General features: G+C 40.0%; 1 protein-coding gene and 1 long non-coding RNA gene across 4 annotated transcripts in view; one reads left to right on the top strand and one right to left on the bottom strand.

The window, feature by feature from the left end:
* col22a1 (collagen, type XXII, alpha 1) overlaps nt 1–4585 on the bottom strand; it is a 71853-nt gene extending 67268 nt beyond the window's left edge. For 2 of the 3 annotated variants that reach the window (XM_042506667.1, XM_042506669.1), the window contains exons 1-3: nt 4428–4585; nt 1548–1696; nt 130–696 (exon numbers count right to left, since the gene is read on the bottom strand). In XM_042506667.1, coding sequence (XP_042362601.1) covers nt 130–696; nt 1548–1638 — 658 coding nt within the window. In that variant the 5' untranslated portion in view covers nt 1639–1696; nt 4428–4585. Of the gene's footprint in view, nt 1–129; nt 697–1547; nt 1697–4067; nt 4143–4427 lie in introns of those variants that run through there. The other variant, XM_042506668.1, reaches the window with a different exon arrangement.
* Nucleotides 1–14073, top strand: part of LOC121957879 — a 69467-nt gene that overhangs the window by 16500 nt on the left and 38894 nt on the right. The window lies entirely within an intron of this gene.

The raw sequence follows: 14073 nt of genomic DNA, 5'->3' as shown, positions 1-14073 counted from the left end.
AATAAGAGTCCAATTTGATTAAGTGCACATTCAGGGTGAGGCAAGCTCTTCAAAGTGAGGCTTCAAACAGCAGCAATGCAGCGTGCAGTGTGAGTGATGTGTTGGCACCGGGCCTGATGGCAGACTTACTCTCGCACAGCCTCCTCCTTAGCCTGCCTCTGATCTTGTCAATGGCATTAAAGTCTGTCACATGGAAGACGTGGGCATTCTTTGGCTCGGCAGCAATCTCCTCCAGCTCCACCTTCAGAGCCTCCCCAATGCCCACAGCAAACATCCTGATGCCGGCTTTGGCAGCCGCCTTCGAGGGCTCCAGAACATAATCCTGGCTTCGGCCATCTGTAAGAAGGATGGCCACCTTCTGAATGCCTCTGGCTGCGGGCCTAGCTCCATTACGCTCCGTGAAGATGTTGGTGGTTGTGTAGCTGATAGCGTCCCCAGTCATTGTATTTCCCCCCAGGTAGCGTATGTTACGGGCAGCTCGCTTCACCTCCTCCAGGGTCCTGTGTTTGCCTAGGGTGAACTCAGTGGTGGGTCTGTCACTGTAGCGAACCACAGCTACTCTTGTCTTGTCAGGTGCCACGTCAAAAGACTCTACAAGATTGGCCACCCATTGCCTGATCTTTTCAAAGTTCTCTTTTCCAACACTGGATGAGGTGTCCAAGATAAATGCCAAGTCATAGTGAACGTTTTTACATCCTGTCATGAGTAAATACAGGAGGATTTAGTCACATCAAGTCAATATACACTAATTGGCCGAACATTAACACCACTGGTGGGTGAAGTGAATAACACTGATCATCTCATTACAGTTCAATGTTCTGATGTGAAACTTTTGGCCAGTCGAGAGGCACCATCCACTCAAGCATCACTGAAGGCCGCGTACCTTCCCATCATGGATATGGCACTCCCTAATGACAGTGGGACAGGACAATGCAACATGTAACACAGGAAAAACTACTCTGGAATGGCCCGAGGAGCATAACAAAGATGTCATTGACAAAGGTGTCAACTTGGCCTCCAAATTCCCAAGATCCTAATCTAATCGAGAATTTGACGGACATGCCAGTACCCCAGAGGTGCCCTCGATCCACAATGGGGCCTTCGTGGACCGAACTTGGCCCTAACAAGTCAAAGGCAAGAACACAGGGCCTCTGAGGGATGTCCCGTGGTGTCTAGCACTAGGGCATGGATCCTTTGAAACCCTTTCGGTTTTGAGGAGGGGTACCAGTACATCTCACAAACACTTGATTGGATTGGGATCTTAGGAATTTGGAGGCCAGGTCGACACCTTGATCTCTTTGTGACATTCCTCGAGCCATTCCCGACCAGTTCTTGAGGTGTTACATGGTGCATTGTCCCTCTGGGGGGAGTGCATCTAGTGGATTTCACATGAATGCCAGGATCAGAAATTTCCCACAAGAACATTGCATTCTAACAGGATGATTACTGTTATTCACCTCAGCAGTCAGCGGTTTAAATGTTGTGTCTGAATGGTGTAAGCTCTAGCAGTGGTATTATATTAAAATATTCAGTCTTAATGGCCTTACCTGCCCTCTGTGCTTCCACTCTCTTGCCGGAAAGAGTCAAGGCCAGGGTGACCAAGACCAGGGTGATCCTAAATCCCAGTCGTAATTCCATCTCGGCCTTGGTTCGAGTTTGTTTTGTTTAACTTATTACCACCATCAAGCTGTCCAGTCTGTGGAAAGGTCAGCGGAAACATCAACAGTTCACTACAGTTAGTTACTTTATGGATGTAAAACAGAATTAAACGACATTTAAGAATTGTCATGCAGTTTGCCAAGGGACAGCTCGGCAAACAGGATCTGGAATCATTTCTCTCCAACGGTGAAACCAGAGTGGATGAAGTACTTCCTGTAGTGCAGAGAGATTGCTGTAAAAAAAGCCTCCTACAAAGACTGCTGTCACATCTCCATGTTGAGAAGGAACTGGTAGAAAGCAGATTTCAGATTGCATTTGGTACTTTATATGTATTGAGAAACTCTAACAAGAGAGAAAAAATCATCCCCCTCATTGTCCAGTATTTTTATTGTTTATTGTTATTTTTGGTGTGGAAGCTGGCAGGAAGTGTTCTCCATTCTCAAGATGTGATAATTGAAGCCTAAAACAAAGCAAAAACAACAACAACATCTCTCTACAACAGCAAGTGAATTCTAAATCCAGAGAAAACTGGACGCACCAAAGATTGTTGGAACCTGCTGCCAAACAATTTTCTTCTACCATCTCCACCCACAAGAAAGGAAAAGAATATTGTTAGGACTGTGCAGCTTGCTGATGTTGCACTACATGATTTTTCCACACTGATGTTTCTAAAGATGTTGAAATTCACATAGGTATTTCTAGTTGTCATTTGGAGCTGCTAGAGTGACATTTGTGCAGCTTTGATCCGGCAGCATGTTGCAAAGGACCTCTCAGTCTGTCTTTGTTGGTCTCATTTATGTGGCTGTTGTGTCTGTCAAATAAACACAAAACTATTCTTGCTCCTATTGTACACCAGTGGTTGTGATGGCTGCCTTCAGGGCTGATGTGGCATTGACCGTAGCCATAACATGGATTCATCCTGCTGGGGAGAGTGTCTCATTGTGGGGGGGGCGCTGGGGGAGGTTGAGGAAGGTCTGAGTAATGCAGAACTTGGAAAGTACTGATATGAGTGTTGCAAAGTTCTTTGCCATCCTTCACAGGCCCTCTGTGCTCTTACAGTAAATATATTGTTTTCTACAGGCTCCAAATCTACAGGCTGCTGTCGAGGGTATCAGAATCACTGGAAGGCAATGATCAAAAATTTGCAAGCATATTATCTGAAAATAAGCAACAAAACAAAGAAAAGTTAAAAAAAATAAAGTAAATGACCTAAAATGCTAAAAAGCACGTCATATTTTGTTTGACATGAAGGAAACATGGTTGGATTTTGGCATAGGAATATGACTTTTTTTTTTTGGCACATTGTGTTAAACAGGAGCACATTATAGCCAGAAATGTGATCTAAATGGGTTTAAAAATGACATTTTTCAATTCATCTTGACTTTCATTGTGCTTATTTGAGTAAGTGCTTGTCGGAAGATTTTGTTGTAGTCGGACAGAGCCAAGCTATCTGTTTCCACTTGGCACAAGTCTTTATGCTAACCTAAATTAAGCTAAGATAAGCTGAAGCTTTATGTTTAACAACAAGAAATTAGAATGGTGTTGATTTACTTGCTAAAAAAGCAAATATTTTTATTTTCCAAAAAGTCAAGTTAATCATTTATATAATATAATATGATTTAGAGCTAAGAAGTTATTATACCCAGTTGTACTTTGTTTGTAACTGGAGAACACTCATTATTTCTCCTTCTTTAAAGTTAAATATTTTGTTGCCTTTTTTCGCATATTTTAAACTGTTTTTGACAAGGTCAGTGGAATTTCAGGGCCTGAATTGAAGTAGGAGTACTATGTGGGAGTAATACGTGTAATTATGATGATATGCTGGTATGATTTTGAAATAAAAAGATATTTCAGTAGAGTGATTCCAGGAAATAGTTAATTTAAGAACAGCTACCTGTTGGCCATGGCCTGGCCTGAACAGGCTGTGAAATAGAGAGTGCATTATTCACTGTGGATAAAGCAAAGAGCTTTGGCCTCCAGATATGAGTTTCCTTATCTGATTCTCCATTGGGTTATTTCTGCTACGTGGTTACACTGGTTCTATTAATGAGCGGAGTCAGCACGCTAGTGGAATCGCTCTAATTGCCCCAATTAGAGTGCATTTAAAATCTGAGAAATTCAGCCCAGCGAGACTTAAGTGGAAAGAAAAAAAAATCTAAGTCGCCCTATAAAAGTGTCTGAACATGATTTGGATCTTAATCCTCTTCACCCAACTTTGCATGAGTCTAACATATTCTAATTTGTCTGTCTTTCATCTTTAATTACATTTAAATACACTGTATGTCTTCTGCCAGCGCTGCATTGAGCTAATCTGCAGTTTTTACAAGCAGATTCAGTATCCGAGGTAAAGCTGAACACAAGCTGGGGGTGTCTCTGTCAACATCTGAACCTGAGGCCAGAATCCTTACAGCCTGTGAGTGTGTATCATCAGGCCCGTTTCCACTTCCTCTCCCAATGGTAGACCTGGGACTGCAATGTAGATGTCTAAAACAGAAGCACCACGTTTGTCATTCCCAAAATGGAAAAAACAGAAAATGTTTCTGTTTTTCTTTTTTTTTCCATGTGCAACCCAAGAAGAAGAGAAAAAAAAAGTCTATTCTCTGATAGACTATCTGAACAGCATGCAGATACTCAAAAAAAAAAAAAAACTCTTGCCAGCAGTTCAAAACTGCTTAGGAATAAATGAGAGTTGTTTTAAAGGAAGATAGCAGTGAAATATGCATATAAATATAAAATATATATAATGATTAATATTTTTTTTTCTTAACCGGGCTGTCACTTTTTAGTTACTAAGGTGTGTCTTTCTGCCTCCAGCAGTCACACCCTGAATCAGCACCGGGGCAGCATCATTATCAGGTGATAATCCAAAAAATATGTCCCCCTCAGGCTCCGGAATCAAAATGAAATTATTGAATCCAGGGTGACAGTCCAGTGTAGAGTGTTGTTAAAAAGTGAAGTGAGGTGAGCTTCAGAAACCTTGGGTTGGACAGAGTAGGAGGGAACTGTGAGGGGGGGAGTGTAAGGTTTCACTGGCTTCTACTGTTCTTCTCTGGGCCGTGCTCACACACACAAAAAAAAAGCAGGCGCAGCCAATTATAGACGCAACTTTCTGGATATTTTTGTCCTTTATTTTCTCTCCTTTATGGCTGCGCCCATCTGAAGTGTCGCCCTCAAAGAAAAAGGCACGGCCTCCTGGCAACCGCCTCAACTGTCCGGCCTTTGCCACTGTGATAGCCACAGCGGAGCCGCCCTGGGGCTGGTGGTGGGCCGGGCTGCGTTGGCTTCAACCAGCCACACACTTATGGAGAAGGGCTGTATTTAAGTTGGGGAAATGATTACAGAACACTGGTGCTCACAGCTTTGTGTTGAATGTCTGTCCTCGCACTGGATTACAGTAAAGCGCTGTGATCTCTATTACTCATGTCGTGCTGTTTTGGCAAGTTTACAATTGTGTCAGGACGCACATCTTTCATTTTTTTTCTTATATTTTTTTGTATGAATTATATGACTTTTATTGTATTTCTTCACTTGCTTGGCTGTTAGTCTACTTTTTTATTTGATTTTCCCCCATTTATTTCTTGTCCTTTTTCTGTTTTCTTGAACATTTTACTGTTGTTGTTTTGCAATATCCCAATTTCCTCAGAGACTATGAAAGTTATATTCTGTAATATCCACTTTGGAGATCTTATTATTTATTTACAACAAGCAAACACAAACTCATAGATGCAAAGTCACATTTTCAGTTTCACTTTGCAGTTTCTCAGTGTCTACCAGCAGTGGATGAAGTACCCGAAAGCCATATTTAAGTGACAATACAGATCTCTTACCAGAAAATGACTTTGGTAGAAGTTAAAATCACTTTTTAGAATATTTCTTGAGTTGTAAAATATCTGATATTTACTGTACTTAAGTATCAAAAGTAGTTTTATATATTTTATTTTTTTATTTTATTTGATATATAGTATATGTACGTAAGTATTTCAGGTAAAAGTACACAGAAATGCTGTTAATAAAAATGCAAGTTGTCAGTATTTTGAGAATAATGAAGTTTATTTCTTCATAACTTACACCACCTTATAAATCCAGCATCAATTATTGTTGAACATTTTTATTTAAAAAAAACTTTTGATATTGTATTGGAGTAAAAGTATACATTTTATTTAGGAAATGTTATAGAGTAAAAGTGAAAGTTGACTAAACTACAAAAACTTTATATTTTTTACATCGATCCAGCATATTATCGCAATATATTGTATAAATACACAAAAACAAAAGTATTTTTGAAAAGCTAGGGGGAAAATATCTGGAGAAAAAAAGAAAAAAGCGAGGGAATAATATGTTTATGGCTATTTATCATAATTACATAAATAAAATTATGTAAGGGAATTATGAGAATTTTTAAGCAAGTGTCCAGGTTATTTTATTTTATGTTAATTTATTTTATTATGTTTTGTTTTATTTTATTTTTACTCATGTTCAGGTTAGTACAAATTTCTGGAAAAAAAAGACAAAACAAACTATTCGTTTGAACTTTAAAACATATTTTTTGGGCTGCCTTACATTTTTAAATTGACCGAATTTTAAAAGACAAGTTAAATAATTAAGAAATTACCTTGCCTTGTCTTGTCTTTTTTTGTCAGGTAATTTAAACATTTCTGAAATTATTATTTTCTTTGTTTCTCAACACCCTCTTCTCATGTTTTTGAAAGAAATTCAACCATTTTTCTCAGGTTTCAAAGGATTAACTATCATGATACTATTACATTGTGTTAATCTCTTATCCAGGGGCCTCTGGAGATGCTTTCTCCTAGTTACTAACTCATCCTCCTTGATAGAAGAGTCATTGCCGTTTGCTGACCCCTAAATCTGCGTGTTCTGATTTGATATAGGAATTTAGAGGCAGACTGTAATTCACCTTTCTGTGTACACTGATGTCCTTATCATGTGCGGTTATGCTCCCTGGCAGGAGAGGAAGCTGCAGTGAAACACACCAGCTCCCTGTCTGGCAGACACACCGTATTTCTCCTCAAACGTCCTCTGCATGACAATTCTCATGTTGGCAACACTCAGTTAAACTTCCCTCTTCAAAGTGCTCCTACAGCTGTCACCACATGCTTCTGCTGCATTAGAAAATACACCCAAATCTGCTGTGGAGCTCCAGAGACACCAAAAAGCTCTAAAACACAGTGTCAATATTTGAATGTCACGGACAACAGACAAGTTAGCCATTACATGCAGGCTTATTTACAGTGCTTTTGTAGCCAAGGAAAGTGAACCCGGGCCAGGCTATGTATAGGCTCCATGTGAAGTGGATGGGAAGTGGGCCGGTCTGATGATTCGAGGCAGATGCATGTTATGAGTGATGGTGTCAGTCTAAGCAACCGTCTGTCGCCTTATGTGCGAGGGCTAAAGAGGTGACCAGCTTGTAGGGTGAGCGAGCGGCTGCGAGCAGCATGCAGTGTTGGAGAAAGCCATCTGTCATCTGATTGACAGCCAGCTTTCAACCTCCCACGTCTGAGAGAGGCTCCTCTTCCAAAATATGTTGAAAACATTCATGTGTGAGTTGTGTCCAAGCAGGGCAGACTAAGCTCTTTTGAAGTAATAGCCACGCACAATTTTAACACAGTAGTATAATTCTCTGAAAAAAAAGTATAGATTACACCATAAAAAAACATTAAAAGTTGTATCATTCAAAATAACTACCTCAACTTGGGGAAAATGTCTAGGGAAAAAAGAAAAACATTATCATTATTATATCAGCATTATCATAATTACATATTAAAAACCATGTCACAGAATTAGTATAATTTTTAAGCAATTTTCCATTTTATTTTTGCTCATTTTCAGGCTATTCTCTTTGTACTAATTTGCACACAAAAGTACAAAATAGACTGGGAAAAAAATATTTGTTTCAAGTTGAAAAAAATGTTTTCAAATTACTAAAAAGATACCTCAGCTTGTCTTCTCAAATTTAGTAAACTCAAATTTTTACAGAGTGCTTTACATTTTGTATGCCACTCATAGATCCATGTATGAAAATAATGGACATAGCCAGTCAACCATTAGGTTGTAGACTCATATTTTGAAGCCTGAAGTTTGGCATTTGGACATCACCATCTTGGATTTCTTGGAGTCAGCAGATACCATATTTGGATAGGACGGTGGGTTTAACCCTAGCGCTAGAATTGTGCATTTACAACTATGGTTTACTGTAATAATGCTAACTTTTGCTAGCAAACAGGCTTAAAACCATTAAAACAAAATGTAATTGCTGAAAAACTCCTTAGAGGGTCTTTTCAAATGCTGAACAAGATAAGATTGAAAACAGACTGAAAACACACTGAAACAGTGACAGCTTTGCCTATACTCTATATACTCTGCGGATTTGGGTTTACACCATGGTTTCATTACCTGATGACATTGTCACAATGGTAGCAGTTTGTCAGTGGATGGTGCCCACTTGTCACTGACAGTGGTCATACGCTTTATTATAAATAACCTAAAGCCCTAAAAACATTTAAAGGGGTGATTTATGTAAAATTCAGCCCCTTTACAGTTGTCATGAATTGTGAAAATAGCTACAGAAACCCAAAACAGTTTCTGTACCAGGGTGTAAACATGTTTATTTCTGCTGTGAATTTGGCTTTTTAACACAGGGGTCTCTGGGTATTGACTCACTTTTAGAGTCAGCCTCAAGTGGCCATTCAAGGAACTGCAGTTTTTGGCACTTCTACGTTGACTTTGTTTCTCAGCCTTGGAAGCTGAAAAATCTGCTGCTCTGCTTTACTGTTTACTTTTCTGTTTTTCCTGCAGAGTTTGAAAAGTTCAAAGATATAGCAGGTTGCCCAAGAGCCTGCTTTAATCAATGTTTTTTTTCTGTTTTTTTTAACAATGGATCAAATTATAAAAGTCAGTTTAAGCTTTAAACCTATTTTAAATTATAATTAGTGACTGTGATACTAAGACCTTGTTAAACGAGGAAATTCAAAGACTTCTGTTTGCCTTTAGTACCCTCCTGGCAATAACAAAGGGATGCACCAAGAGTAAACACATTTTATTCAGAAAGCAAATGGACTCACAAGAAAATAAATGAAATCTCTTGAATGTTTGTCCAACTCAAAAAAGTCAGTATTTATAAATACAAAGCAGCAAAAGCAATGTGTTGCAAAAAACCCCAACCATCCTTCCAAACAAACAAACAAAAAATAAGAACAGAAAAAATAGAATCAAATTCACCTGATGTATTATTAGTAAATGACTCGTGTGACACGCTTGTGGACATGTCATAACATGACTGCACTGATGTTAATCATCACTGTGTGTTTACAGATGTTAGGGAGCAGGGGAGACCGGGGTTGGTTGGCACACTTTTCAGTCTTTGCCATATTTCTCTGGCATTATTTATGTTAGGATATTCTGACCAGCAGCAAGCAAAAGCTTATGGTCTCACTTATTTAAAAAATGTTTTAATATTAAGAAATGTTTTCTAAAATTAGGTGTGATTAAAGTCATCATGTGTATTTGTGCCAACCAATCCCATTAGGACATTCTAGCGTATTCGTTAACTTGCATAAGTTAAGTAACGTAACAACCATACTCATTTTAACCATAACTATGATCTTTTTTCTTAACCTAACCAAGTAGTTTTGTTGCCTAAACCTTAATTAGCTTTGGTAATAAAACCTAAATTCCCTGTGAACACTGAAGTTTATTTTGAAAAGACACTATGCATGTAACAAGAAGAAATTGACACACTGCCCCTTAGTCCAAATATGATGCTAGAGGGGTGCCTACAGCATCATAGTTTGAAACATCGGGCCACTGGCTAAGCTGCCATATTTGAGAATGTGTGAGAATGTGTTATATTGGTTGTTATGTGTGTTTAACATGTATAATGGTATATATACTGTACATCATACTACTCATTACTATAAGCAGGATTCAACTGATAAAAGTTGGGATGTATATCGACTCCTGGTTAATCAGTTGGCTAAGTGTCTGTTAAATAACAGAGTTTTTCTCTGAAGACTTTCTGTGCTGTTTCATTATCTTGGATCATCCACAGTGATTTAACTCTCCCCGTGATGTGCCAGCAGCCTTGCTTTGTGCCGTGCCCGCTTCACCTAATTGAATCGGCGCATACTCGATCTGGGGAATAGCTTTTGGAAATGGGACAATCCATAACTTAGAGCAGCCTGGCATACACTTTTATGAAATGTTGCTCAGTTATTTATTTATTTTCTATTTTCGAAGCACAAAGGAAGCAAGCCGGACCATTAATGAACTTGAGATCGGTGTGGCTTTGTGCCAGTGGAACGTTATTGAAACACACCTCTGCTACGCCGCTGTTTTTTCCCTTAGAGAATTCATGACAATACACTTTATGGGCCATTTCCTTTAATTATCTAGTGCAAATAATTTATCTCAATACTACAGACTGAACTGTGAGATGGAACTCTTGAGAATAAGGTTCTAAAATCAACTTAATTTGCTCATGTTGTGTAAAGCAGTTTATAATGGCACAGCTTTGAAAGCATTTTCTGATTCCTATCTACGCTTTTACACCTGCCGAGCAAAACATATTATTAAGTCATATTATATTCCAGTCCTTTACATCACAGGACTATAAATCAGCTTCCAATCTGGGATATAAGCCTGTTTTTAGTGGGACTCATCAAGTGCATCTCTCAAAGATTGACATCATTTCACAATGTCCTGAGCTGCAAAAGTGAAATATCCAATGTAATTACAGCTGGAGACGTTCCAGAGTGACTGCATTGTTATGCTTGGTGATCAAGGGTTTTTTCCTCTTTAATCTCCAGTTACAAGCACTTGGCTTCATACCATCAAGCACACGTTCACTGCTTCTACCTTCAGCTGCCTGCAGATTCAGAGTGCATCTTGCAGATTGCTGACTGCAATCCTCTTGATGGCTTTTCCTGACACCTCCATGCTCCCAGAAGGCTGCAGGAGGCTCTTTGATGCCTTTTCCAGCATGCGGCTGGACTCTCGGAGCCCTCTCCGCTCGCTGCCCTTTGCCTTGGCCACCTTGGGCAAGCTTGCCTTTATCTGCAGATAATCCCCCTGTTGACGTGTCTGAATTGCACTGATCCTCTTCTAGGCATTGTGCTCTTCTCAGCCTCAACCGCCTCCACCCCGCATCTTGCTGGAGGGTGCTGGGGGTTTTGCATGCCACCTCTGTGCCACGTGCGGCCTGAGCTTTAAGAGAAAGTAAGGGAGGGGCAGGCTTGCTGCGGAAAGGAGCTGGGGTGCCTCGACACACCACATCCTCCAGATGCCTGTCTCCGTTCTGCTCTGTGGGGATGGAGCGTGTCAGCTGTGGCCTGGAGGATGCATTTTGCTGTTGGGCTTTGAGTGGCTCAGTGGAAGCAGAAGGGCACACTGCAGCTTTTACCAGTCTCTGTCTGCCACAGGATTTCGCCTTCCTTATATGGGGCTCATTCGCCATCACATCCAGCTTACAGGAAGCAGGTTTGGCTTCTTGCTGGATAAACTTAAGTTTTTGCTTCTGAGCCTCGCTCACCTCCTCTGGCAGCTGTAGCGGGGCAAGCTTCAGAGGGCGTCTAACTTTGCGATGCTCCAGCTCCCTCTCTGAGTCAGGCCTGGGTGACTTGAGCAAATCCAACTGTGCCGTGCCCTCGTGAGTCGCCGAGCAGGACGTAAGCTGACCCACTGCCTTCTTTCCATGTGTCGCTGACAGATGGAGGCCAGGTGTTTTTGAATTGCGGCCATTTTTAGCTGCCAGTCTGAGATTTTGACCGTTCAGATGCAACATGGTATTTTTAACTTGGATGCTCAACATTTCTTCTTGCTGGGGAGCCCCCTGAACAAAAGAGACATCAGTGACTCATATAAATATTACAGAAACTACAATGTGGCCTAGAAATGTGGCCTACCTAGAAATATATATACTACAATAATGCAAAAAGACTCATTCAATGTAACAAGTGTAGTATTCTTAAGAAAGATTACCACCACTTTCTAACAAGGCATATTATATAAAGGGCTAGTAGCCCTTCTTTCTATTAACTATAATAACTATTGATTAACATTTACAACTGAACACTAAATGGCCTATTTAAAATAAGAAAGTTATCGCTGAAGGATTAAATTTTTTTTTTTACCTTGTAAAAAACATGGTCCGCAGTTCTTAACAAATTTATTTTGGCCCAAATGCTTTAAACATTGGTTCCAGACTTACAAATGGTCATGAGATGATGGAGTCACAGAATTATTCCCCCGTAGACAATAAAAAAAGTCTAAATTCTCAGCCTGGTCTCACTTCCAGTGTGTCAAAAAACATTGCTTATGTAGTGGCCTTCAGCGTCAGGTGCCTTTTAGCATCTGTATGAGATGCATTGGGATTTCAACCAACTCCAGTGTCAACAATGTCAATGATGTCATCCTTTCTAGTCAAATTTTGACGCATTGGCTAAAGCCCTAGAGTTACAATGATGATGCTTAGAGCAGCCTTTTGTGTTGCATGTTGATGCAGGGGATTGACAGTTTGGGTTAGGCGACAAAACTACTTGGTTGGGGTTAAAAAAAAAATTGAGGTTGATGTTGGTCACATCATTTGTTGACTTTTAGTTTCACATGAAAAACTAACACAGATCTCCTGGGTCAAAGTCCTGTGCTTGTTGGACCCATCCACCAACCCGCTCCGAGTGAGAAGTGACAAAAAACACAGCTTGGGCAGTTTTCCTCAGCTGCAGATACAAAAGCCCAATCTGTATTAGATGCAACAGGCTTTCAACCAATTCCAGTGGCAAACCTATAGGCATCATTATCAGAAATTCATAAACGGTCGAGATTACAACGAGAACATCTGCTTCTCACTTAGGGATGAGTCCAACAAGTCCAAACTTTGACCCAGGAGACCAGTTTTCTCCTCCCATGTGAAATTAAAAGTCAACCCTGAGCTATTTTGTCATGAGTCTTTAGTTGTGTGAGTTGGCTGACATGACCAATCTTTTATTAACCCTAACCAAGTAGTTTTGTTGCCTAAACCTTAACACAGACACTCTTCACCAAGATACAATCCAAAAGGCTGCTCCTGCCCAACTATCAACATATGACAAGCAGACATGAAATCAAGTTGAAATTTTGCCGCACAAAATTATTTTACAAACTTTACTGCAAACTTATGTTTTTCTTCCACTGTAATCTTACTTCTTCAGGCCTACAAATGACTACAAATCAGTCTTGCAAACATGCAACCTGTAAAAGGATATTCCTTCAGATTTTAGGATCACAAGCAAAGCTATTTAGGAACCAATTTCCTTGAGGCTACATAAACAGTTGAGCAGTCCATTGGAGGCCTGCTTGTGATGAATTGAAGAACAAGCTAAAACGACAAGTTTTGTTGGACACAAGCCAAAGGGAACTATTTGCCCTTGACTTTTGCCTATTGCTGATTAAAAGGCGTTTACAAATGATGTATTAAGCATTACTAAACCCATTAGTTACAACATAAACCCATTATAGAGTAATGCTTGTTAGGCAGTGATACTAAAACATAGTTGGGATGGAGAATCCTGTGATTACATAAACACATGCATCTTGACCAATCCCAAAGTAAAGATTTCGTAGTGCTCTAAATGTTAAATCAGTGCCCAAAGTTCCCCAACTTCTAGTAATACAGGTAATTAATATTTTACCACTGGTGAAATACAGAGAAGATTCATTATATCGGTTCCTTTATCAAAATGGAAAGCATTACAAGCACAGTGTACACACTGTACAATAACAAGCATGTTCCCTCACTCAAACTAACACTAGCTGTGTCCATTTGTGTCAAACCATTTCACACTAGTTAACTATTTGTTAGTGATATGCAGATACTCACAGGTTTGGCAAACATCTCCTGCTTGAATTTATGTTATTTTGGAAGTTGAATCGCTTCTTGCAACACTGCTTGTTTGGTCTGTGCCACCTGAGTGAAAGGTAGTGACACTGCAGTTGGAATAGGTTTTAGCAGCCCTAATGTCATTAAGCAGATTAGGGTCACAGTAGTGATCTCTAATTATCTCCAGCTTAGTGGCAGCCAACGTGCACACTCATGGCATGGCCAGTTTGTTGTCTTCGGGCAGCATGGTGTAACTTTATGTTGACATAAGAGGAAGGGCAAGTTGCTACTCATAGGGTAAATGAAGAAGTGGAATGTAGCAGGAGCTTTTGCATTTTATTCGCCACTAGATGGTGCCAGAGACCTCCTTTGCATATTAGCATTAACAGTGGAGCTTTGGGGCCTCATCATCATTACGTGTTGAACACAGCCAGCTGTCAGGACGCTGGTGGAGATCAGCAGAACAGAGACTCATGTCGAACCCTTTGAAATGGTCTTTTATGAGCCCAGTCTACCTTCACATTTTATAATGTAGATTGACTGTA

The sequence above is a fragment of the Plectropomus leopardus genome, chromosome 18 (assembly GCF_008729295.1).
Source record: "Plectropomus leopardus isolate mb chromosome 18, YSFRI_Pleo_2.0, whole genome shotgun sequence".
Taxonomy (NCBI): Eukaryota; Metazoa; Chordata; class Actinopteri; order Perciformes; family Serranidae; genus Plectropomus; species Plectropomus leopardus.
The sequence above is the reverse complement of the archived record's forward strand: the minus strand, read 5'-3'. Positions and strand labels throughout refer to the sequence as shown.